This window comes from Phaenicophaeus curvirostris, chromosome 5, assembly GCF_032191515.1.
Source record: "Phaenicophaeus curvirostris isolate KB17595 chromosome 5, BPBGC_Pcur_1.0, whole genome shotgun sequence".
Classification (NCBI taxonomy): Eukaryota; Metazoa; Chordata; class Aves; order Cuculiformes; family Cuculidae; genus Phaenicophaeus; species Phaenicophaeus curvirostris.
Window position 1 is genome coordinate 12,407,601 of NC_091396.1, and position 22,813 is coordinate 12,430,413.

The following is a 22,813-nucleotide window of genomic DNA, read 5'->3' on the forward strand; positions in this document are numbered from 1 at the left end:
AATGTACCCATTTGATACATTTAGCACGTAACTTTGTATTTACAGGAATTCTAGTTTGCATTTTGTGCTTCTAAGTAAAAAAAGATTAAGGTTTCAACTTCAGGATCTATGATATGCTAGTATCTGTATGTGGACATCACCGTACTGGGTTTCTGATGCTACCTAGCTGATATGGCTAAGTTCCATAAAAAGGCTATGTGTAATAGTTGTTCAGGCTTTATTCTGAGACAGTTCTTGAATTGTCAAGATGGACAGTAAGGGATTAATTATGGTGATTTCATTCTGATGTGCCATTTCCCTGTTAGATTACATACTTCGCTAATCAGCTTATGTGCAGAATAATTTCCAATAGTCTCTAACAAGTTATGATTATAAATTTGCTTTCTATTCATCCTGTCATGGTTTTGAATCTATGGTCAGAAAAGTTAAGATTTCTTTGTTGTGATAATTTTCTTGATTTCTAACATGAAATTTTAAAAATTAATTGGGTTATTTGAGAAAGAAACTAATGCTCTTTCTGAAGTTTAAAATGCCTGTTGGTTGCTGAACAGAAAATCTGCTTTACTTTCTCAGACTGTTTACTACATATGAACCGATTTACCAAAAGCTAGTAAATTGCAGTATCCATTTTTAATTACTTAAATAAATCAGCACTTGCAGATAATTTCTTCTGCAATTTTAGATTTCCTATCAGAATAAAGAAGCATAATTTTGGCTTATTTAATGACTCTAAATAATTTTTATAGCATGTGCTTATTTTTCCATCATGTCTTTCGATATATGTGGGAGAGAAGGTGTCACAGAATATTAGGTACAAACAATAAATTCATGTTTCTTAAAAGGGCGGTTCTAAAGAAGGAAAATAATTTATAAAATTTTCTAAAATCATGGGTACATTTCAGTAGTGCTCTCCCATGTCTACTTAGGGAAATTGGGCAGCATTTCTATTCATTAGTATATATCTGCTATTGGATTTCAGTCCACTCAAAATTCTTTTACAAAATTCTTTCAATAATTTTTGGTTAGTGTGGGCCTCTGAGGTTATACAGAAATTCTGTATCCTGGTATTAGTGTTGTACGTGGTTACTCTTTATCTTTTCATTAAGACTTTCTCAAGACTGGAATACTAGATATTGATGACATCAACATCCAAACCAAATAGCTACTTATTTTAGGTACCTTACTATGTAATTAAGTAAGCAGAAGATGAGATGGGAAAATAAATCATATTTCAGCAGAATACACTGTTACTCAAATGTTAATGCCTGCATGCACATTGAGACAGAGAGTAAGAGAACAAAAACATCTGTTTTAATCTGATAGTTAACAGTTCAGTATCAAAAAATATTGCTTGCCACCCTCCCCATAGGTGAAAAAAATTAATCTCATGTTTGATTTGCGTGAAGGTTATCTTCCCCTTAACGATTTTGATTTTATATGCAAAGCTACTTTGACTGACATTTGGGTTTGTTGGGTGCTCAGTAAAAGAAAAATGCAAAAGCAAAAGCAACGTTTGAAATAAAATAACTAAATCTGGTTTTAGTAGCAGCTATCAAGACTGACTGTATGACCCAGACATAGAATCAGTTGCAAACCTTCAATTGGTCTTGCTGGTTATATTTGTGTAATTCAAAGTTACTGCTTTAGTGTAAATTGAGTATTTACCTCCCTGCCTTGCGAGTATTTTCTGTGTATGAAACCATTCTTTTGGTTTGGTTTGGTCTGTTTACCTTCTATTGTCTTTTCTACTTCATTGAGAAAACTCACTCAATGAAAATCTTGAGCTTATAAGTCTCACTTTGTTTAAGTGGAGCTTTAAAACTGTGCATATGAAATGGTCTTACACTCCTCTCAGGGATGAAGACCTTATTATCTAAATACTTTATTCTTAATTATATTTAGCTCTACCATTATATCTGAAGAAAAAAAACTGTACTGATCATGTTCACTCAGGGTATTGGCAGAATTGTGTTTTAAGGCTTAAGGAATCCAGGGAGTTTGCTGCTCTTTTGTGCAGGTCTGCAGAGGGATTTAATGACATTGGAAATAAAGAAGTGATATCAACATGCAAATGACAGACATCACTGCGTGTCTTTCTAACTAGATCATATACTGTGCTTAATCCCAGTTCCCTTGTGCCTGTGTAATTTTGGGTTTGGATGACAGCCCTCTGCTTGTCTCAGTGTCAACAGAACACAGTTGATATTGTTAGACTTTGGGGGAACAACGGTGATAAGAATATTTATCCATTAGTCTCTTTGATATGCTGCTCAGTGATCAGTTGGCTTATATGGCATTTATACCAGAATTATTCTGTATGGTCATCCTGTTCCTTACCTCTTTCCATCCTGCCCAAAGGCTGGTTTGTAGAGAAGCCCTTTTTCTGCCCTGCTTCTTATAAAAAAAAACTGCAACATTCGTGTTTCAGATACTGGATTGCCTTCAGTTCCCAAATCAGAAGTTTATCTATCAAAATGTGTTTTGACTTCCATACTGCCTGTTACAGCCATGTCCGTGCTCAGAAATTACTACAAACACTTTATTCACTAAATGTTTGATTTTTTGCGGGCGCCTTAGCTGAAGGCTCTGTGATTTGGAGACTGCTTCTCTTCCTCCTTAGTGTGACAAAGACCAATTAAAATTAATTTCTCATGGTCCTTGTCTGACTCATGTTCAGCCAGAAACCAGGATAAGTTAACCCTCGCAGAACTCTGGGCTGTGATTTAATCATGTAATGTGCGGTGCTGTCCTACTCTAATGACAGAACTGCATACTCTTCCAAATGTGTGTTGATCCTGGAATGAATGGCAAGGCAGTTTGGGGGTTTGGTTTAACTCCATGTAGTTGATTTGAGATAGCATGTAATTTTTAGATTGACAAATGCAATTTGGCAAGAATTACCTGTATGAGGAATGAGTACAATTGTTACCTCTTATTTATTAGTTAAGCTTGTATTTTGTTCATTAGCAGTGCTGTGCAGCTACATCTAAAAATAAAAATGAAAATAGTTTTGTTTTTCTCTACTTTTTTCCCAGTTATCTTTAGAGCTTGACACTACCTGGCACAGAACTTCTACTGTGCACTCTCCAGTGGCCTTTCAGAAAGGCTTTTCAGTCTTTGTTGACCCATTTCCTGGATTAGTCTGGCTAAGTTATGGATTATTTTGTCTATTAAGCTCTTTATTGTGTCCCATAATTTAAGAATGACATATGGGCATAATAATGTGTTCAACTACTTATGTTTCCAAATCCATGTTTATAACTTTTTACAAAAGTCTGAAGAAGTTAGTGGTAATATTTCCATTTCATGCAATATAGAGGACAGTTAATAATTTATCAAGAACGCTTTGTGTTTGCTTTTTTTTAATCATGCCTAAATAAATACTTTAATTCTAGAACAACAGGAAGCAGGCAGAATGATACATTTGTTGATGTAGGATGTCAGATAATTTAGTACAAATTACGGATTCTTTAAATACTTGACAACAGTGAAGGTCAGGAAGCCTCCATTCAAAATTTTCCAGCGTATGTATAATATTTTACAGGATGTCTGTCTGTCTGTAGACTGCAAAAGAGTAATCTGTAAAAATCAACTTGTTTGTTGTTTTTCGTGTTGTCTGTTTATGCCCTGACAAATTAGCATCGGATGTAGTGTGGAGTCTGAAGAGCGGTATACGGTTCAAGGTTACAGACAGACACAATTGTGTCTTGTAGCATGAGGAAACTGGGCTCAGGCTGTTGTTCGGAAATGTTTGTTTTCAGTAAACAGCATGCAGGGCTTGAAACGACACCTTGGTGGCTTGGTCAAGTAGTTTAGTCAAGGGGTGAAATAGTTTAAAAAAGGAAAGTAATCAGAAGTATTGCTATTTATAATTTGAGTCCATCAGGTGTAAATTTTCTTCACATTCATTATATTGCTCATATTCTTTAAAACATATATTCCAGAGTAGGTGTGAAGCAATAATTTTGCATTCAGTTAGTATCCATCGTCTTGAAATGAAGAAAATTCCAGATTTGCTGTCTATATTGTACACATGATTTTGTCAGAGATTATTTAAGAACAAACAAACAAACAAAAAGAGTGAAAAGGAAAACAACTGCTACTAAAGAATCTGTCTGGGTTGTACAAGTAGTTCAGGTAATTCAGTCAGTGGAAGTGATTTGCTTGGATTTCACTGTCCAAGTGCATTTTCAAACTGAGTAGCCTGTTTTCAAGAAGTTGATCAATATTGGTGACTGCATTCTCAATGGAAGAGCAAAAAAACCAAACCCAAAAAAACCTTCAGAACCTCTCCTTAGGTATAAATCTAGTATTTCTTAGGCTGTGAAGCTTTTATTCAGGAAAGAAAAGGGCAACAGCCAGCTAAGTTTTCACTTTAAACTGGCTTTTGTGAAAGATGCCTAAAGAAATGACCTTGGTATTGTATTGTTATTTCTTGTAAGTTATTTATGCATTTTATATGAACTCTGATCACAGTACAAGCGTACAACTCTCTTTGTGGTTTATTCATTTATATTGTAGGTACATTGCAGAAATGAAAATAATTTTATTTTGAAATGCACTCACACAAGTTTCCTAATCTCTTTTATTCCATTCCTGCTGAAATGTGGCCAGTATTGGTGAGGTGACTTCCTGCTTTTTTATGCATTGAGAACACAGAAAATGGTTAAAAGAATATAGAAATAACTTTTAGATGGGGATTCGATCTGCTGAACATTCCAGGTTCACCTTGGAGTTAAGATCATCTATAAAGTTATGTCTATTGCACCTTTCCCACACCAGTTTCTGGTACAAGCTTGGGTTTAGCCTAGATGTGCAGGCAGGGTGTGCAGGAGGTCTGTGTCCTGCCCTTGGTTTTCTGCTGCCTTGCTGAGGGGTTTCCTAGTGCAGGGGTTATAGCCAGTGATAGATTGCACAGCAGTAGTTCACAGCTCTGCTTTTAATTGCTTTTACCAAGGACTTGCTAACTTGTACTTGTGACAGAGATTGCCAAACTGGAGAGACAATGCATCTTATCCCTCTTGATCTGTGAGTAGTTGGCCAGTGAGCTTTCCTTGCCCCTGACAGCCTATTTGCTTTGCTGGTGGTTTTCATTTGTCCATGTTCAAACTCCCAGAGAAGGTTGGATATTTCCCAGTATCCTTATTGTTTTTTTCCTGCTGTTCCTTAGAAGACCTGCTGATTTATGAGACACGTGCTTAGATGCTCTCAATTTTGGTCTCTTTCATAAAGTTCTGCAAACCATAGAATGGTTTGGGTTGGAAGGGACCTTAAATATCATATAGGTCCAACCCCCCTGCCATGGGCAGGGACACCTTCCACCAGACCAGGCTGCCCAAGGCCCCATCCAACCTGGCCTTGAACACCTCAGGGATGGGGCAGCCACCACTTCTCTGGGCAACCTGGGCCAGGGCCTCACCATCCTCATTGTGAAGAAATTCTTCCTAATGTCTAATCTAAGACCTATCACTCCATGCCATTGTAAAAAGTCCATCCCCAGCTTTCTTGTAGTCCTCTTCAGGTACTGGAAGGCCTTTATTAGGTCTCTCCAGAGGTTTCTCTTCTCCAAGCGGAACAACCCCAACTCTCTCAGCCTGTCATCATAGAGGAAGTGTTCCAGCCCTCTGATCGTCTTCGTGTCCCTCCTTGAATAAAGCAATGCTTTTGTCTAACTCAGCAAAGCTAGGGCTACATTGAGTGTGTTCATATTGCAGCAAACGCTTATAGATCTTGCAAGGCTAGTTAAAATGTAGTGAATATCTGAGAGACTAACTAGTGGAATGTTGTAAAAGCATGTTTGCAGTAAATATTCTTCTATGTGGCATCAATTATGTATGTTGGAGATAGTGGCTAAGAATAGCCATCTTAAATATTAAACTGTATTGGTGCAGATGATGCTACAGTGAGAAATGCTTTTGTGGAGTACAAACTGAAGTTTTATCTGCAGCCACTGATATGCAGCAAAACCAGAATAATTTCCCTCATAAAAGTATGAAAGCCTCACCAAGTGTATCATCTCTGCTTAACAGTTTAAATTTTAAAAAGCACATTGATTTATTTCTTCTGGTTTTCACCTTCTTTTTATTCCAATAAGTGGTGCCTTTTGAGTATAATCTGTTTGTCTTCCAATCAAACCTTGAGAGGAGGGTAGAATTTATGAACTCCAGGCTTACTGTAGTTGAGTTCAGGTGACAAACCTGTTGTTGTTGTACATTTCCTTGGTCCCAGAGTATTACAGAAATGAAGACTTTATTTTTCTGCTTACCAAAAACATACTCATATAGGTACGAAAGTTGAACTTAAGTGGCACTTCAGCACTCAGTTTTGACTCATCTTCTAACATAATGTATGTGAACTTGGGTTCATAAAAGAAACTATCAAGAAAAATCTACAAGAAAAAAAAAATACACTTATTTGACATCCAGAATTTTCTTTAGATTGAAGACACTTTCCAGAATCCATTTCTTAAAGTAATAAAGGTAAAAATCTAGCAGTCATACAAGCTAACGCTATATATGAGCATAAAGATTACCTGTATTAGCTGTACACTAGTTTATCATTTTAGTCCCAAAGAGACTGTGATCTTGTGCTTTACAGCCAATGTGTTCTTAATTTTTTTAATAGAAAAAAAAAAATTAGTGTAACTGTAATATTTATTTTGGCTTCATAGATGGGTATCAATGCTAGAAAGTTAGCTGATGTTCAAATGCTATGAAGTACTTGCAGGTGTCCTCCTCATACATTTGCAAAACATGGATTTCCACTTTATTCCATGTATTTTCTTAGTAATATTTTTGCAGTTTTTAAGTGATTGGTTATTATGTACTATTGATAATTGTGTATTGTTTTGATGTCCAATGATGAAGCCTATATTCAGAAGATATTTCAAGTGAAAAATGCTGATACTGGCTAAGTTTTAGGATTCTTAAAGGTCCTAGAATTAATGCTCTTGAGTCATCACAGCAAGAGAGTATCATATAGCTAGAAAAAACAGTATTTTTTTACATAGCTTGGTATCAATTAAATATTTCCAATAAAGGAATATTTTAATTATTTGTAAAACACAGTCTAAAGTTAATAAAACCTAGAAAATACTTTAGAGTGGTTAACTCTCAGCCTAGGTTGCTGCTGTGAGTTGTGCAGAATGGAAAACCATCTCTTTCAACAATGTTTAGGTATAGATATTTTGGTCACAAGAGGGGTTGGTTTGGTTTTTTTTTTAGACACTTCAGTTATACCAAAAGTTATGAATATTTGTGAGATTTTAAGGTATTATTTTCCTCAGTAATACCTTAGCTTGAAACAAAAAGCATACTCCAAACCAGTCTTCTGTGATGGGAAAGGAGAAAGGGCACTTTTGCATAAAAGGAGCATCTGACATTTTTAATTACTTACAGAGATTTTTTTAAACAGGCAGTAGTTTCTAACTTTAACTTTATGTTTAAATATGTATGTAGGCTTGTACATATATACACAAGAAAGACCACTACTGCAGGTTAGCTTCTAACCATTCACTGGATGCTATTTCGTTCACATGAGGAAACCAGTTTGATTTTTTTTAAACACTATCTTTCCACTGTAGATTGCAAAGCAGTTTGTTTCATAGTAGCACAATATTAATTATGGCACTGAAAACAATATCTACTATTTGCAACAGTAACTTTGTTATAAAGTGCTACAACAAAACCTTCTATCTTTGAGTCTTCTTAAGTCTCTGCCTTTGATTTCGTGAGTCTGCCCTTAGCCTTCTTGGAGACTGGAGTTTGAAAGCACAAGCTATTATGTTATTGTATATTATATTATATTATATTATATTATATTATATTATATTATATTATATTATATTATTATTATGTTATTATATTATGTTATGTTATTGGCTGGGCCCAGAGAGTGGTGGTAAATGGTGTTAAATCCAGCTGGAGGCCAGTGACAGGTGGGGTTCCCCAGGGCTCAGTGCTGGGTCCAGCCCTGTTCAATGTCTTCATCAATGACCTGTATGAAGGCATCGAGTGCACCCTTAGCAAGTTTGCAGATGACACTAAGCTGGGTGGAAGTGTCGATCTGCTGGAGGGTAGAGAAGCTCTGCAAAGGGATCTGGACAGGCTGGACCGCTGGGCAGAGTCCAATGGCATGAGGTTTAACAAGGCCAAATGCCAGGTCCTGCACTTGGGGCACAACAACCTTGTGCAGTGCTACAGACTAGGAGAAGTCTGTCTAGAAAGCTGCCTGGAGGAGAGGGACCTGGGGGTGTTGGTTGACAACCGACTGAATATGAGCCAGCAGTGTGCCCAGGTGGCCAAGAAGGCCAATGGCATCTTGGCTTGGATCAGAAACGGTGTGACCAGCAGGTCCAGGGAGGTTATCCTCCCTCTGTACTCGGCACTGGTGAGACCGCTCCTCGAATCCTGTGTTCAGTTCTGGGCCCCTCACCACAAGGAGGATGTTGAGGCTCTGGAGCGAGTCCAGAGAAGAGCAACAAAGCTGGTGAAGGGGCTGGAGAACAGGCCTTATGAGGAGCGGCTGAGAGAGCTGGGGTTGTTTAGCCTGGAGAAGAGGAGGCTGAGAGGAGACCTCATTGCTCTCTACACCTACCTGAAAGGACGTTGTAGAGAGGAGGGTGCTGGCCTCTTCTCCCAAGTGACAGGGGACAAGACAAGAGGGAATGGCCTCAAGCTCCACCAGGGGAGGTTTAGGCTGGACATTAGGAAAAAATTTTTCACAGAAAGGGTCATTGGGCACTGGCAGAGGCTGCCCAGGGAGGTGGTTGATTCACCTTCCCTGGAGGTGTTTAAGGCACGGGTGGATGAGGTGCTGAGGGATATGGTTTAGTGTTTGATAGGAACGGTTGGACTCGATGATCCGGTGGGTCTCTTCCAACCTGGTTATTCTGTGATTCTGTTTGACTTGTTCATCCTAAGAGTTAAGTCGTTCTTTCAACAACCCTCTCTGAATTCTTGTGCCATTATATTTATGAACCAAGTTCCTCTCCAGTGAAGCAAATTTTCATACAATATAGAAAAAAAAAAAGACTTGTTAAAACATATAATAAAATTTCTTATGCAGAACAAAATTTTACTTATTGTATGAATATAGTGACTCTCAGTAGTCACACTTCTTATTGGGAAGATTATTGTAAGATAAGCAGTAGCTTTGTAAAGGTAATTCAGGCTGTCTTACTGATAACACAGGCTATGTCCTCAGGGAAACATCATACATTCCAGCATATTTCAGGAAATTTCATAAATTTCAGCATATCTCACATCTCAGACATGTCTGCTTCTCAGGATGGGACTTTGTTTTAAAGGAAATGTATTTTTGGTTTTCCCTTAAAGCACGTGGCTTTGTCTCCTAGGTAAATTATATCGTCCTAAAGAAAAAACCCCATCATCTGATTCAAGAGTCTTATCCTAAATTTAGTGGGGCTTGTTTAAGCCATCAGCTCTTCTTTAACATATCCTTCTAATGGCACGTACACTCTTACTGCCCTTTTTTAACCTTGTGACTCCTAGAAGGCTCTTCATGGGTAAAGTATGAATGTATTTACTAGGAAGGCTTTGTAATTTTCTTTGGAGTTTGGCAGTGTGGTTTGTTGTTGTTGTTGTTTTTTCTCCATGGAGATACCTGAAGATTTAGAAGTTAAGCCTGGATCAGTGACTGGAATTGAATTCTAGATACACAGAAGGCTATGCAGAAGACACACATAATGCTGTTTGAAGTATTTTCAAGCATTGCTTGGATTTGTACTGAGAAGAGGAAATCCTTGAAAGTGGTATTGAAGGGAAGACGTAATACAACGTATTTGAAATGTAGAAATGCATTCAGGTACTATTTAGCAACCTGAAATACAGAAAGGAATCGGCAGTAGCTAAGTACAAGGTAGTAGAACTTGGGTTTTGGCAATTTACACATTTATTGTATGCTTTTTGAAAGTTCCCCTAGAAGTTGGCACATTGTTACAGTTTTCTTGCTTTTGTTTTTTTTTTTTTAAAGGCATCCAAAATGTGCTCAGCTTATTCTGTGCCGTGCTTACAGAAAATAAAGTTCTTTTCCACTCTGCAAGTTTTCAGAGGCTCAGCGATGCCTGTAGGGCTCTGGAGTCTTTGATGTTTCCTCTCAAATATAGGTGAGTTAAGTTTTGGTTCTTTGAACTCTAATTTCATCACTCATTTTATAAACTATGTTATAGTGTCCTTAAGAAAGGGACTTGTGCTATGTTTGTTCAAATTAGCAAAGGCTTTCATGATCATACATATAAGTCCTAGTCTGTACACATAATTAATAAAGGTCTGATGACATCATGACAGTGGAAACAATTAGGGAAAATGTATCTTACATGCAAATACAATAGCAACTCTACTCAAAACATCAGTTGAATGGTAAAACTTGACAGTGATGATCCATGAGTTAATTACTGGTAAAGATATGGGGAAGATCTAATAACAGCCTGACATTACTTAAGAGGAGGTGCATGACAGAAGAACAAGAGACTTGAGTCAAAGCCGAAACAGGGGAGAGGAAATTTTCTGACTGTATGCCGGGAAAACATGTTTTATTGTGAAGATAACTAAGCAGTGGAACAGAGAGCCTATGGAACTTCTATCCCTGTAGGTTTTCAGGACCCAACTGGGCAGAGCCCAGGAAAACTTGATCTGGATTCGGTCTTGACCCTGCTTTGAGCAGAAGGTTGGACTGAATGATCTCCTGGGACCCTTTACAACCAGAAAGATTCCATAGGTCTAAGTTAACATCTGCATTAGCTTCTGTAACAGTTTTAAGTTACTGACAAATGTCCCACAGAGAATGAATTTAAGTGAACAAAGTGACCCTCTAAAAAGCCACATCTGAATCCAGCATTTTGAAATGGAAAACTTAAACTATTTGGGTTTTTTAGGAAGAAAACGTCTAATTCTAACATATCTGTTTTAAAAGATGCTTCTATTTTAATCACATGTTTTTATTCCAAATATTTCAGAAATCGGCTTCATTTTAATATAGAGTAAGAATGAAAAAAATTACTACTGAGTTTTGACATATGTTTCTTAATGCTAAAATAGTAATTAATGTAAATATGTAATAAATATAAATTAGGTGTGGAAATGCATGGATCAATTTAGACCCAGATTTTCATGTTGCTTTGATGAAAATGTTTTTTTAAAGTTGTCTAAGTAAACAATATCTGAAATACAGAGTTCTATACGTAAGGTTTAGTTGTGATTTCAATGTCAAAGCGAAAGATTCATTTAAAGATCTGTTATTAAAGATATATTCATGAAAGGCTGAATTGTAGAAGTTTGGCTAAGAACTAGACATGCTTTTGAAATGAAAGTTCTATCTTTAAATTTAGTGTCCCTGGTTACCTAAAAAAAAAGTTATGGTCAAATTTAATGTCCATATAAGATAAATGTTGCAAAATATAAATAGGGTTCTCTTAGTTTGCAAAATACACTTGTTTACAATAAATTGTAGACACTATAATGTATATATTTCTGGAGTTTATTTGACAGATATTCATTTAACAGCATGCCATATAAAGAAATATTTAATTAATACTTTCATCTTTTGCCTTTGTAAAACAGAGATCTATATAGTAAATTTAATATGTAACAGGGAGGTTATTTTCTTCTAAAGAAAAATACGCTGTCCTGTATGAAAGGATAGTCAGAAGCTCTTATTTTATTTTGTTTTATTTTATTTATTCTTTTCACAGTTATCCCTATATTCCAATTCTTCCTGCACAGCTATTGGAAGTTCTCAGCTCACCGACACCTTTCATAATTGGTGTACATTCTGTCTTTCGCAATGACATTCATGAGCTTGTAAGTATGTCTGGCCAGCATATTCATAGTTCCAATGTCGTTTATAGTATTTAGTTGCAGAGATTTTTCATGCTTTAGAGATTTTATATGAACAGTTCATATAAGTTTAAAATATTAGTGTAGAAAACAAAGCAAAACAATCAGGCAAAGAAAAAAGAAGCATCCATTCTTTTGTAAATACATAGAGACTATAAAGTAGAAATTATTTTATTCCAGTGCATGATGGGGAGGCATCAATCCATTTCCAGCTTTGTCACGTATTTGTCATGAGTCTGAACAATTCACTTATGATATGCAATTGTATCCTCGATTATGTTATTTTAATCCTTGCTTTTTAAGGATGTGCTTGGAGAAACTGAACCAGGGTTACAGAGGTGCCTAGAAACATGTTATTTTACTTACAGTTGTTCTCATCATGTGTTTTTGCAAACAGCCTATATATCTCAAATCACTGAGCGCAGGCCTGGAACATCTAGAAACAGAAGTCACTGTTGAAAGTTTGGCCTAACTTAACTTTCTTTGGTTTACATTCACTTTTCATGGCTAGATTCAGTCGAATGAAGTATTTGGAGTATTTCCTATATCAAAAGCACTCTATACATTGAAGTTAATACTGTTTCAATTTGCTTATTTTAACTTAAATGCAGATCATGAAATTTGAACTCTTTTTAACCTATGCTCACAGTATGCACTACCAATAACGTGTGTGTTTGTCCCTTACAGTTAGATGTAATCATAGCAGACCTGGATGGAGGCACAATTAAAATTCCTGAATGTATTCATCTTTCTCAGCTGCCAGAGCCACTGCTACATCAGACTCAAATGGCGCTTTCTCTAGTATGTTTTGATACAAACCCTATTTTCCACCCTCTCATCTGTTTTCAAAAAATGAAAATTTAATTTCAGTATTAAATTGCTTTCAAACACATGGGAAATGTGAGACTTAAAATTATGATTCATGCCAACATTCCTGGTTTTAGAATAATTTGTTGTCTGAAGTTAGAGTGAATATCATCATTAATTTACTGCAGATTTTTTTTTTCACTATTCAGGATGTAGGTAGTGATTTTTTCCCTTGCCTAATAACAAATTTTTAACAAGTTCAACCACAGTATTTGAGCAGCATTGTTACTATTCAGTTTAGCTTCTTTTCTGTTTTTATAAATTAATTTCAGACTTGAAGTTTTAACATTTATTTGCGCGATGCCTCTATATAAATATTCAAGAATGATTGATTCTGCATTAGGGAATCACCAAAAAAAATATTTCCGTTTATCTTTTTACCATCTTTGTCATACATTAGAAAACATCTTATTTGGAGGCTTCTGAACAAAACTTATATTAAAGAGAATTTTCTCTCTGTTAATATGTTTCAGATTGATCAGCTCTAAATCCCTAACTGTATTAACAAGCTTTATTGACTGCAATAGGAGTTTTTGATAACTAGCTCACTTATAGAAACGTGAAGCTGAGAAATTAATCCCACTTTTATTTCCATAGTTTTCATGATTTAACTCAGTCTATTATTTGAGGTACTTACTATCAGTGAATATTAATTTGAGAAAGAAGAAAAAAAGTAATTTATTCTTTCCTCAGCAAAATAAGGGAAAAAGATTTTGTTTAAAAAATTCTCTAGGTTTTGCATCCTGATTTGGAAACAGCAGATTATGCATTCCCTCCCCCACGAACAGCTTTATCACACTCAAAAATGCTGGTAAGATTTCTGTGTTATGTCTGATTTTCTTAAGCAGAGAAATGTTGAAGTTTTAGACTAACCTTCTTATAAGAATTCCTGCTTTGTTTTTTCTTTTCTGTACCAATATTCTTTATAGTAGTAGTATTATTGGTGGAGAAAAGAAATGCCATTGGACTTTGCATTGGGCCCTCTAATAGCATTCTAATGTGTTAGAAGTTTTCATAAATATATTGCTGTCTGTTGAGTTAAATTTGTGCTTCTCTGTTTTGTAAACTAGTAAACCTGCAGAATCTTACATGAGTGGACAAAATTGGTCTTTTTGTGTGTTTGTGTAAATGTTACAATTAAGTTACCTTATGGACACACCCCACCCCTTCAAAAAATATTCAGAAGCATTAAAAACATCATTCATTATCTATATATTCAGCGTAATTATGAGTAAAGATAATGTCAAAAGAACTTATCACTACTTTTACAATAATAATAATAATCATAATGTACACTGTATGCTTGGACATATTGGGAAAAGAATTAAATTATTTTTAACCGTACATGGTTAAATGGCTTTTAGGAACCTCAACCTGAATGGAACTGTAAGTAATTGTACTAAAAAAAGTCTGTAGAAAGTTTTCTTCTAAAGTCTAGTTAATTTAAATTAAAAGTAATTGTGAAGCCATGGTAACTTAAAAACTCGGTAAAGCTGCTGGGTTTAGCATGTAGGAGTATCTAGAATTGAACTTGAGTTGCTGGTCCAAACTAAAATCCAAAAGCCAGTTCAGTTTAAGAACGCATGTTAGGTTTTTTTGTGTAGGTGTACTTGAAAATGGAAAACTCATAAGTAGTACAATATATTTGTGGTTCTTATTTCTTCCTTTAAGATTTTAAAGATTGTTTATTTTCATTGCTGGAGACAGGAAATGTCATCCAGATTTCATTTAAAATAATGACAGAATTCAGCTAAGATCTCACTTTGAATAGTGAAGTTATGAATTAATATAATTTTGTATCAAAATAAGAATTTTATTAAATCTGAACGAAATCACTGTTCTCAATTTGTCCAAAAAGTCAGGGTGCAAAGGTACGTGTTAAAATCCTAGAGAGCGGCCTTGACACAAGGAAAATGAGAATACCTCTCAGTAAAGTGAGCCCTTACAAAATTAGTTTTAAAATAGAATAACATCAATCATGTTCCTGTGAAGAATAAACCAACATCTAGAAAAATATTCAAATAGGGCAGCTTTATAGAATCTTATGTATACCTAAACTTATTTCTTGAAAAAAATAATTACAAGCTGTAACTTATTTAGTTTTATTTACATTTTGATTAGCTGATCAGCTTGCTGCTTATCTGGTTGGTTACTCTAATATTCTTTCATGTGCGTAACTTCTAAAGTTAGACTTGGTTTAAAATGTCCTTTGAGACATTATAATGTGTGAGATCTTAAAAAAGGTTTTAGGACTTCAAGTTTTAGACATGGCTGCAGTCTGAGCAGCCACATGAGCTAAGATGAAATAACACAGGTGACACAGGATTTGATCACAATCTTTAATTGCATCTGGGCCAGCTGAAGATGTCACAGCCCCACGTCTGACTCCAGCTGTTCACATGATTTCTATTAATTCGTCAAGCACTCCCTTACTCACTTAAATAAAAATAAACTAGGACTTTAAATATCTACTATTTAAAACTTTTCAGACTAACCCTGGCTTGTTTTAGCTGCAGTCGATTAGCACAGGAAGACACGAGTTGGAGTCCTAGACAAGTAGCTGAGCAAACTTGGAGCAATCTCCTCAGCTGGCAGAGCCACAGTGGATGGCTGTGGTGATGCCAGCGATGCTCTGAGCCCAGTTCCCCCAGAATCAACAATGCCACCTTAGGCTGTGGTTCCCTGTTGCCCCTGCCCACTCCAGTGGCACTGCTTGCACACTGCCACACTTATTTTAGGGAATAAATCCAGCCTAAAATATCCCCTTTTCTTTATTAGCATTGGTTTGCTCTGATGGCGGTTCCTTTGTGTGGTTCAGCACACGACTGCCCCAACAATTACACTTGCATTGGCCAGAGGCTAATGTGCAGACATAGAAAAGAAGCAGGAGAAAACAGGAGAAGTATGTACTGAATCTGTCATTGCCATCCGTGGACAAGTCAGTGAAACTGTAGTTTCATACAAGACGAATTTGTATGTGTACGAGTATCTCCACTTCTGTGCTGCACTGCTGCATTGAGTGATGCTTTTGTAGGTGTTTGTCAGATAGCTTTATACAGGTTTGGACAAATTTAGAATATGAGAATGTTTTGACAGCATATTCAATTACTGCCTACAGGATAAAGAAGTGCGAGCAATCTTCCTTCGGCTATTTGCACAACTTTTCCAAGGATATCGGTCATGTCTTCAGCTGATCAGAATTCATGCTGAGCCAGTAATTCACTTCCATAAGGTAAAAGTGAAGCAGTTACATATGTTTAGTTAATATTAGTTTCTGTCATGTTATTTCCACGAGCTTACCCTTTGAACAGGTGTTAAAGTTTAAAATTATAAAATACAATAATCTACATGTGATAAGCAAAACATTTTGGCATAGAACTGTATCAATGCATTTTAGTGGGACTATTTGCAGAGACAGTGGTGAGATGTGAAACAAAGTTAACATTAAAATTTGATACAAAAAAACTTTTAAATAATCATTAAGGAATTTTGAAAACATATATATATGTAACTGGAAGGCAATACTTGAATTTACTATTTTTGTATTTTATTACCTGTGAGATTTATAAAATGTTTGCATCAGACTTCCTCTTATGTCACTCCTGAATATAGATATAAAGATACTAGGTAATATAAAAGATTTAATTAGAATGTACTGCACGTTAGCATAAGCTGGTGAAAATGTTTAACTAGTACATAAATAGATGGTTGTAGTTTTGATACTGATAAAATGCATGCATTTTGTTTTTCCTGTCTTTATTGCAGGCAGCCTTCTTGGGGCAACGAGGCTTAATTGAGAATGACTTTCTAACCAAAGTTCTCAATGGAATGGCATTTGCTGGTTTTGTGTCAGAGCGGGGTCCTCCTTTCAGAACCTGTGACCTTTTTGATGAGGTGAAGACTCTTTCTATATTCCCAAGTAAATTAAAATGTGAAAAACTATTGAAATGCTTCTGAGTCCTCACTGTTTATTATATAAAGTTTATTCTAAACTTATCAATGCTCCTTTTCTACTAAGAATACATTTCTAGTTTACTCCATGATATTATGCACTGCTTATGTGTATAAACAGTTGTAGAAGTCAAGATAATGTTGTTCCTGTTGTCAGGTTTGAAACTTCATAATACATCACATATGCTAGTACAGTATTATTTTGAGTAATCTAATTATATTCTTAGAAACAGAAAATATCATTGAGAAATATTAAATTAAATATATACCCATAAATATAAGACTGGGACAAGCATCTTTTCTTTTAATAAGTATTGCTGTATTTTTACTGTGCTGGCTTGTATTTGAATGTAGAGTACAAATAGAGTTGATACTAATTTTGCATGGTAGTAGTATATATAGAATCATAGAATAGAATCAAAGGCCTGTTCTCCAGCCCCTTCACCAGCTTTGTTGCTCTTCTCTGGACTCGCTCCAGAGCCTCAACATCCTTCTTGTGGTGAGGGGCCCAGAACTGAACACAGGATTCGAGGAGCGGTCTCACCAGTGCCAAGTACAAAGGGAGAATAACCTCCCTGGACCTGCTGGTCACACCGTTTCTGATACAAGCCAAGATGCCGTTGTCCTTCTTGGCCACCTGGGCACACTGCTGGCTCCTGTTCAGTCGCTGTCAACCAACACCCTCAGGTCCCTCTCCTCCAGGCAGCTTTCTAGACAGACTTCTCCTAGTCTGTAGCACTGCATAGGGTTGTTGTGCCCCAAGTGCAGGACCCGGCACTTGGCCTTGTTAAACCTCATCCCATTGGACTCTGCCCAGGGGTCCAGCCTGTTCAGATCCCTTTGCAGAGCCTCCCAACCCTCCAGCAGATCGACACTTCCACCCAGCTTAGTGTCGTCCGCAAACTTGCTAAGGGTGCACTCGATGCCTTCATCCAGATCATTGGTGAAGACATTGAACAGGGCTGGACCCAGCACTGAGCCCTGGGGAACCCCACTTGTCACTGGCCTCCAGCTGGGTTTCACACTATTTCCCACCACTCTCTGGGCCCGGCCATCCAACCAGTTTTCCACCCAGGAAAGTGTGCGCCTGTCCAGGCCAGAGGCTGACAGTTTCTGAAGCAGAATGCTGTGAGAAACTGTGTCAAAGGCTTTACTGAAGTCCAGGAAGACCACATCCACAGCCTTTCCCTCATCCAGCAGCCGAGTGGCTTTGTCATAGAAGGCGATCAGGTTAGTCAGGTTAGATCAGGTTATCTCATATGAGAGATATGAATTGTGGTGTAACTAATGGCAAAGGTATGTAGGTTTTAGGTATGTAGGAATTTCTGTGTTAGCTAGGACTATAAAATCTGGTAACAGAAGCTCTATAAGAAAGTGAAAACGTCTTATGTTTTAGAGTTGTTTGACATTGCACATTTTTTAATGTTCAGTTTTCTTTGCTCAGTTTCAATTTAAGATAACATTTCAAAACTTAAATAGGAAAGAAATTATTTTTAGATGAATTATAAACATTTGTATTCTTTTCTTTTTAAGTTGGTAGCCTTTGAAGTTGAAAGAATTAAAGCTGAGGAAGGTAATCCACCAAAAATGATAAAGCATGTTAGAGAACTTGCAGAACAGCTCTTCAAAAATGTAAGTTCACTATATCTGCTGCGCTTCTAGAGTTGAGGTAGTACATTGAAAATTCTTATTTCTGTGATTAATCCAGTATCTAAAAATGGAAATGACCCCTTGTGGTAATCATCATCTGCGTTGTGACGAAAGACTTTGGAACTCTAAATGTCACCAATTTTTTACATGTGAAGGAAGTTCAATATAGTAATGTTGCTTTATTAGTGCTGATATTCATTTCCCTATTAAGTACTTCTACTTAGCATTCTATTTTCCTAATGTGTATTTGTATAACATATATAAACGTTTATTTTCTCTGCTGCAACCTGTCCGTGCTGAATAAGTCTTTTTTTCTTGCCTCTCAGCAGTCTTCCATATGAAAACTATACGTGCAATTTGGCATAATGAATGCTTCCTGCAGATCTTTCCTGCTTTGCAACCCAGTCCCTACGATTTGTGTGCTCAGCAAACACTATTTCATTTCTTACAACTTGCTTCTTGGACTCCTTAGGTTTCCTAGAATACTATTTCCAGTTTCATTTTTGCCTTCCTATCAGACCGCAATGCTTTTGTAAAATCTTTTACCGTTCCATTACTTGGGTTTTTTGGGATTTTTTTTGGACTTATTTCTGGGTTGGGGGAGGATGAGATAATCTGGTATCCCCCTGCCCCTTCCTGTCGTTGTTCATTGTTCAGGCTCCACAAAGCAATGTCTATTACATAGTCAGTTAACGCCTTTATCACCCTTTCTTTTCTATATCCCACTTCTCCTAAACTGTGTTTTACATGATTATTTATGTATATTATATTATTATGTATAATGTATATTAGATGGTGGATCCATTACATTCTGGACTTTTTTTTCATTAGAAAGTCAATTGCCAATACTAAAGTAAATTAGTCTGGTTCTTTTTCATCAAATGGCAAAGATGAGTGAATTAAAGTCTATGGATAATAGAGAAGAAAAAATGAGTATTGCACTAAAGTTTATTTAAAATCTATCTTTTGGAAGTTTTTATTTCCTGAAGATCTAGGGCTTTAATGATAGAAGCATGTGATTATTAGGGAACTATTTCCATAAATATGGGAAATTGCTGTGAGAAATGTAATTGTTATGATACTGAATTACTTCCAAAGGAAATGTCGAACTACTTCCAAAGGAAATGTCGAACATTGGTATTTGTTTTCTAGTGAGTATAGATCCTTTTTAGAATGAAAGAGCCTATAAAGCATAAGTAAATGTGCTTATGTGCAACTTTTCACTTACGTTATTTGTCAAATTCAATGTGAATACTGCTATGTTTTAGACTTTTCTTATGATGAGATTTAACTTATACCATTGTGATTGACCTGTTACTTTGCTGCCACTAAATCAATGACTTATATTTGTTTATATTGTATTTATTTGTATTAGTCTAGCTGGTACAAGTGGAAAATGTGGACAACTGTTTGGCGTTTACTGCTTCAGTAGTTGAAGACATTAGACCTATGTTCCTAAAAGCATATACAGCTGGGATTAAAGTGACACTTTCTGTGTCTTTCCTCTGGAACGCTCTTCTTCATGAGATGGAACGTGGAATAGTTATTCTCCCTTTCTGGCTTTTTCTGCTATATGTCATCTGTTAGCCCCTGCTGAGATTGTGTTCCCATTCTCTGCCTTACTTCTCCTCCTGCTCTCATCCCCTTAGCTAGACTTGTGGCTTGTTTCGTTAAACTTCTCTCCGCAGAGAATTTGTATGGCTAAGCAGCTGGTTTGTTTTGACTGCTATTTTTCAAGTTGATGCATTTGATCTCCTTGTTGCCTTTTCAAGCTAGCTCCTGTTTACAAGTTTTATTGCAAGCTAGCTGTGCTTGTGCAACAGAAACCTCATTGATTGAATAGCACTCTTTGGCAGCGGTACATCGCCAGTAATAAGTAACAGGATAGGGTCAAATTGGAAAATAGTAAATTCATACATGATTAATGATAGTCCCTGGTATATGAATGAAGAGAAGAAAATATCCTGTTTTGTTTGATTGATTGTTACAAGATGTGAGATGTGGTCCTGTGAATGGTGGCACAATCCTTGTGCAACGTGTAGATCTCTGCTGTATTTTGGAAACGGTACAATCTGAAGCCAGAAAAAAACCTCAAAGGAACAGGAAAAATTATCATCCATTTGAGGAAAAATAAAAGAAAATAAATGGTGAATTTTCATATCTCGCTGTCTTCAGGAAACAATCTGAAATCAGTGTGGAGGCAGTTGAGTGAAACTTAGTAGTTTCTGATGTACATGGTCTTCCTGGTTGCTGGAACACCAAAGGAACATGGTGTACATCCACATATAGGAACACATACTGCACTCGTAATATACATTTCCGTTGTATGGTACAGGGCATATTTTGCTAATGTCTTCATTATTGCATGATAATGTAGAGATCAAGACAAATATAATAATTACATAGTAGCAGGTGCAGCAATTATTTTGGCAAAACAAATAACTCAGTGTTCTGCAATGTGAAACTGATTTTTTAATTATTCTTTTTTTAATTCTGAAGAAGCTTTCTTTAGGGCTACTTATTACATTTTCTTTTCAGGAAAAAGAGAATAAAGGCAGTAAAAGAGCAAGAAAAAAAATCATTGTAGGTAAACATTCATTTTCACAGTGGATATTCTGATAGTTTTGCAACAATAGAATTCTTTTCTGCCTGAGAACACTCAAGAATCTGATGTGATACCTACTTTTACTTTCTTTGTAGTTTAGCCCCATCATTTATTCTCTTTGATCACCAGTATTAATTATTTCTCTCTTTTTTTTTTTTTTAAGTACAAACAGTGAGCTGTGTGGCATATTTTTATGGGACACACAGAAGATAGTTTGCCATAGTTTGATACAACATGGATAAAACATTAGTTTTCACTTCGTAGTCTTGAACATAGTTTCGCAGCAATCGATGAAGAGATTGTATGTTTTAATATTCTTCAGCTCACTCCCTGATGAAGAGATTGATTGTCAAACTGATTGTTGTTCAAGTCCTAGGCACCCACTGAGCTGCATAAAATAAGCCTAAATTGAAGAGTGACTTTTTTTACTCTCTTTCTTTTTGGATTTTGCACGTTGACAAAAATAATTTTATAACAGCTTTTAACAAAGTTGAAAGTATTTCAGAGAATGAGTCAAGGGTGATACAAATGGAAAACATTGTATTGGTCAGCTGCATTAGGTACTTGGCTTCTTAATCTGTTGGGAATGACAAAGGCAGAAAACAATAATAAAACTGTATGAGACAGATGGTAACACTACATGTATAATCTTTTGCATTTGACTTGCAGGAAAATCCCAATCCCCACATAGCATTCCAGAAAGTGCCACGGCCCACAGAGGGCTCTCACTTGCGGGTTCACATCCTCCCTTTCCCCCGGATCAATGAGTGCCGGGTGCAGGAGCTCCTCCAAGAAGGCCTCGCAAGGAGTCAGGGTGCTCCCCCTGCCACCCGCGGGGACAAGAAGTGCGTCGTTCCAGCAGGTCCCCCTGTTGGTATGTTTACTTCTTTCCCAACTTACCTATCGGTTGTCCTGTCGTATGAGTTGAACATATGATTAGCATGCCTGCAATGTGTTGCTCCCGATTTCATGTTCATACAATATTTTCAGTGATCGTAGTAACCTTTAGTACATAGACTTTGCCTGTTTACCTTTGCAATTTATAAGCCCTTTTGCATCAGCATTTACCAAGTCAAACATCCGGAGTGTGAATGGTGTAATTACTAATAACAGAAAAGGATTTGATCTGAGTTATTAAATTAGATATTGTCTACTCGTCTAGGTCTGATGATAGGTTACTTGCAGGACTGGGTGAACCAACCTTTAAACTGTTAGGGTTTCTCCTTTGACACTTTTGGAAGGCATATAAATTACTAGGAAAAGGCAAGGAACAAACATAGAATCTGTGTCAAAATAAATACATCTATACTTAAATATAAAGAAAATATGTAGACATTGTAGGCCTGTCAATTTAATTTAATGCTAGAAAACTTCTGTTAAACATAGTTGTATTCATCTCTGTGAATGGTGGCATAAACAAGTATGTTTAATAAACTCCAGGACATGTGAGACTAGAAGCGCTTGCAAAACTTTTGAAAGATAAAGTTAGAATTCAAATCACTTGAAAGACTGGAGATCTCATCTCTGTTGAATTTTGTCGTTTTCTACGGTTTTTCTTCAAATAAGGTATTGCACTTGCATAGGCACGGTCAGCTTACTAGGCAACAGTTCTTCAGAAATTAGTTTGGGGTTTGTAATGTTCATATGACAAACATGACCCAACTATATCAACCTACTGCAAAAAAGACAAACATCTTAGTAAGATGTATAAACAGGAGTACAGTCAGTGAACCCCATGGAGAAATCTTTCATTATACTCAGTGAGACCTCAGATAGATAGTTTGTATCCATTTTTGGACACTAGAAGACTATCTCCATTTTCGGTTCTGTTGGAGGGAGTCCAGAAGAAAGCAACAAGAATTACCAGTGGTCTGGAGAATGTGAC

The 22,813-nt window shown here is 36.4% G+C and overlaps 1 protein-coding gene across 5 annotated transcripts in view; it reads left to right on the plus strand.

Moving 5' to 3' along the window:
• SBF2 (SET binding factor 2) overlaps positions 1-22,813 on the plus strand; it is a 256,714-nt gene that overhangs the window by 136,419 nt on the left and 97,482 nt on the right. For all 5 annotated transcript variants that reach the window (XM_069857573.1, XM_069857575.1, XM_069857577.1 and 2 more), the window contains exons 7-14: positions 9,994-10,126; positions 11,711-11,819; positions 12,543-12,656; positions 13,456-13,533; positions 15,841-15,954; positions 16,488-16,616; positions 18,207-18,305; positions 21,598-21,802. In XM_069857573.1, the coding sequence (XP_069713674.1) occupies positions 9,994-10,126; positions 11,711-11,819; positions 12,543-12,656; positions 13,456-13,533; positions 15,841-15,954; positions 16,488-16,616; positions 18,207-18,305; positions 21,598-21,802 (981 nt within the window). The remainder of the gene's footprint in view (positions 1-9,993; positions 10,127-11,710; positions 11,820-12,542; positions 12,657-13,455; positions 13,534-15,840; positions 15,955-16,487; positions 16,617-18,206; positions 18,306-21,597; positions 21,803-22,813) is intronic.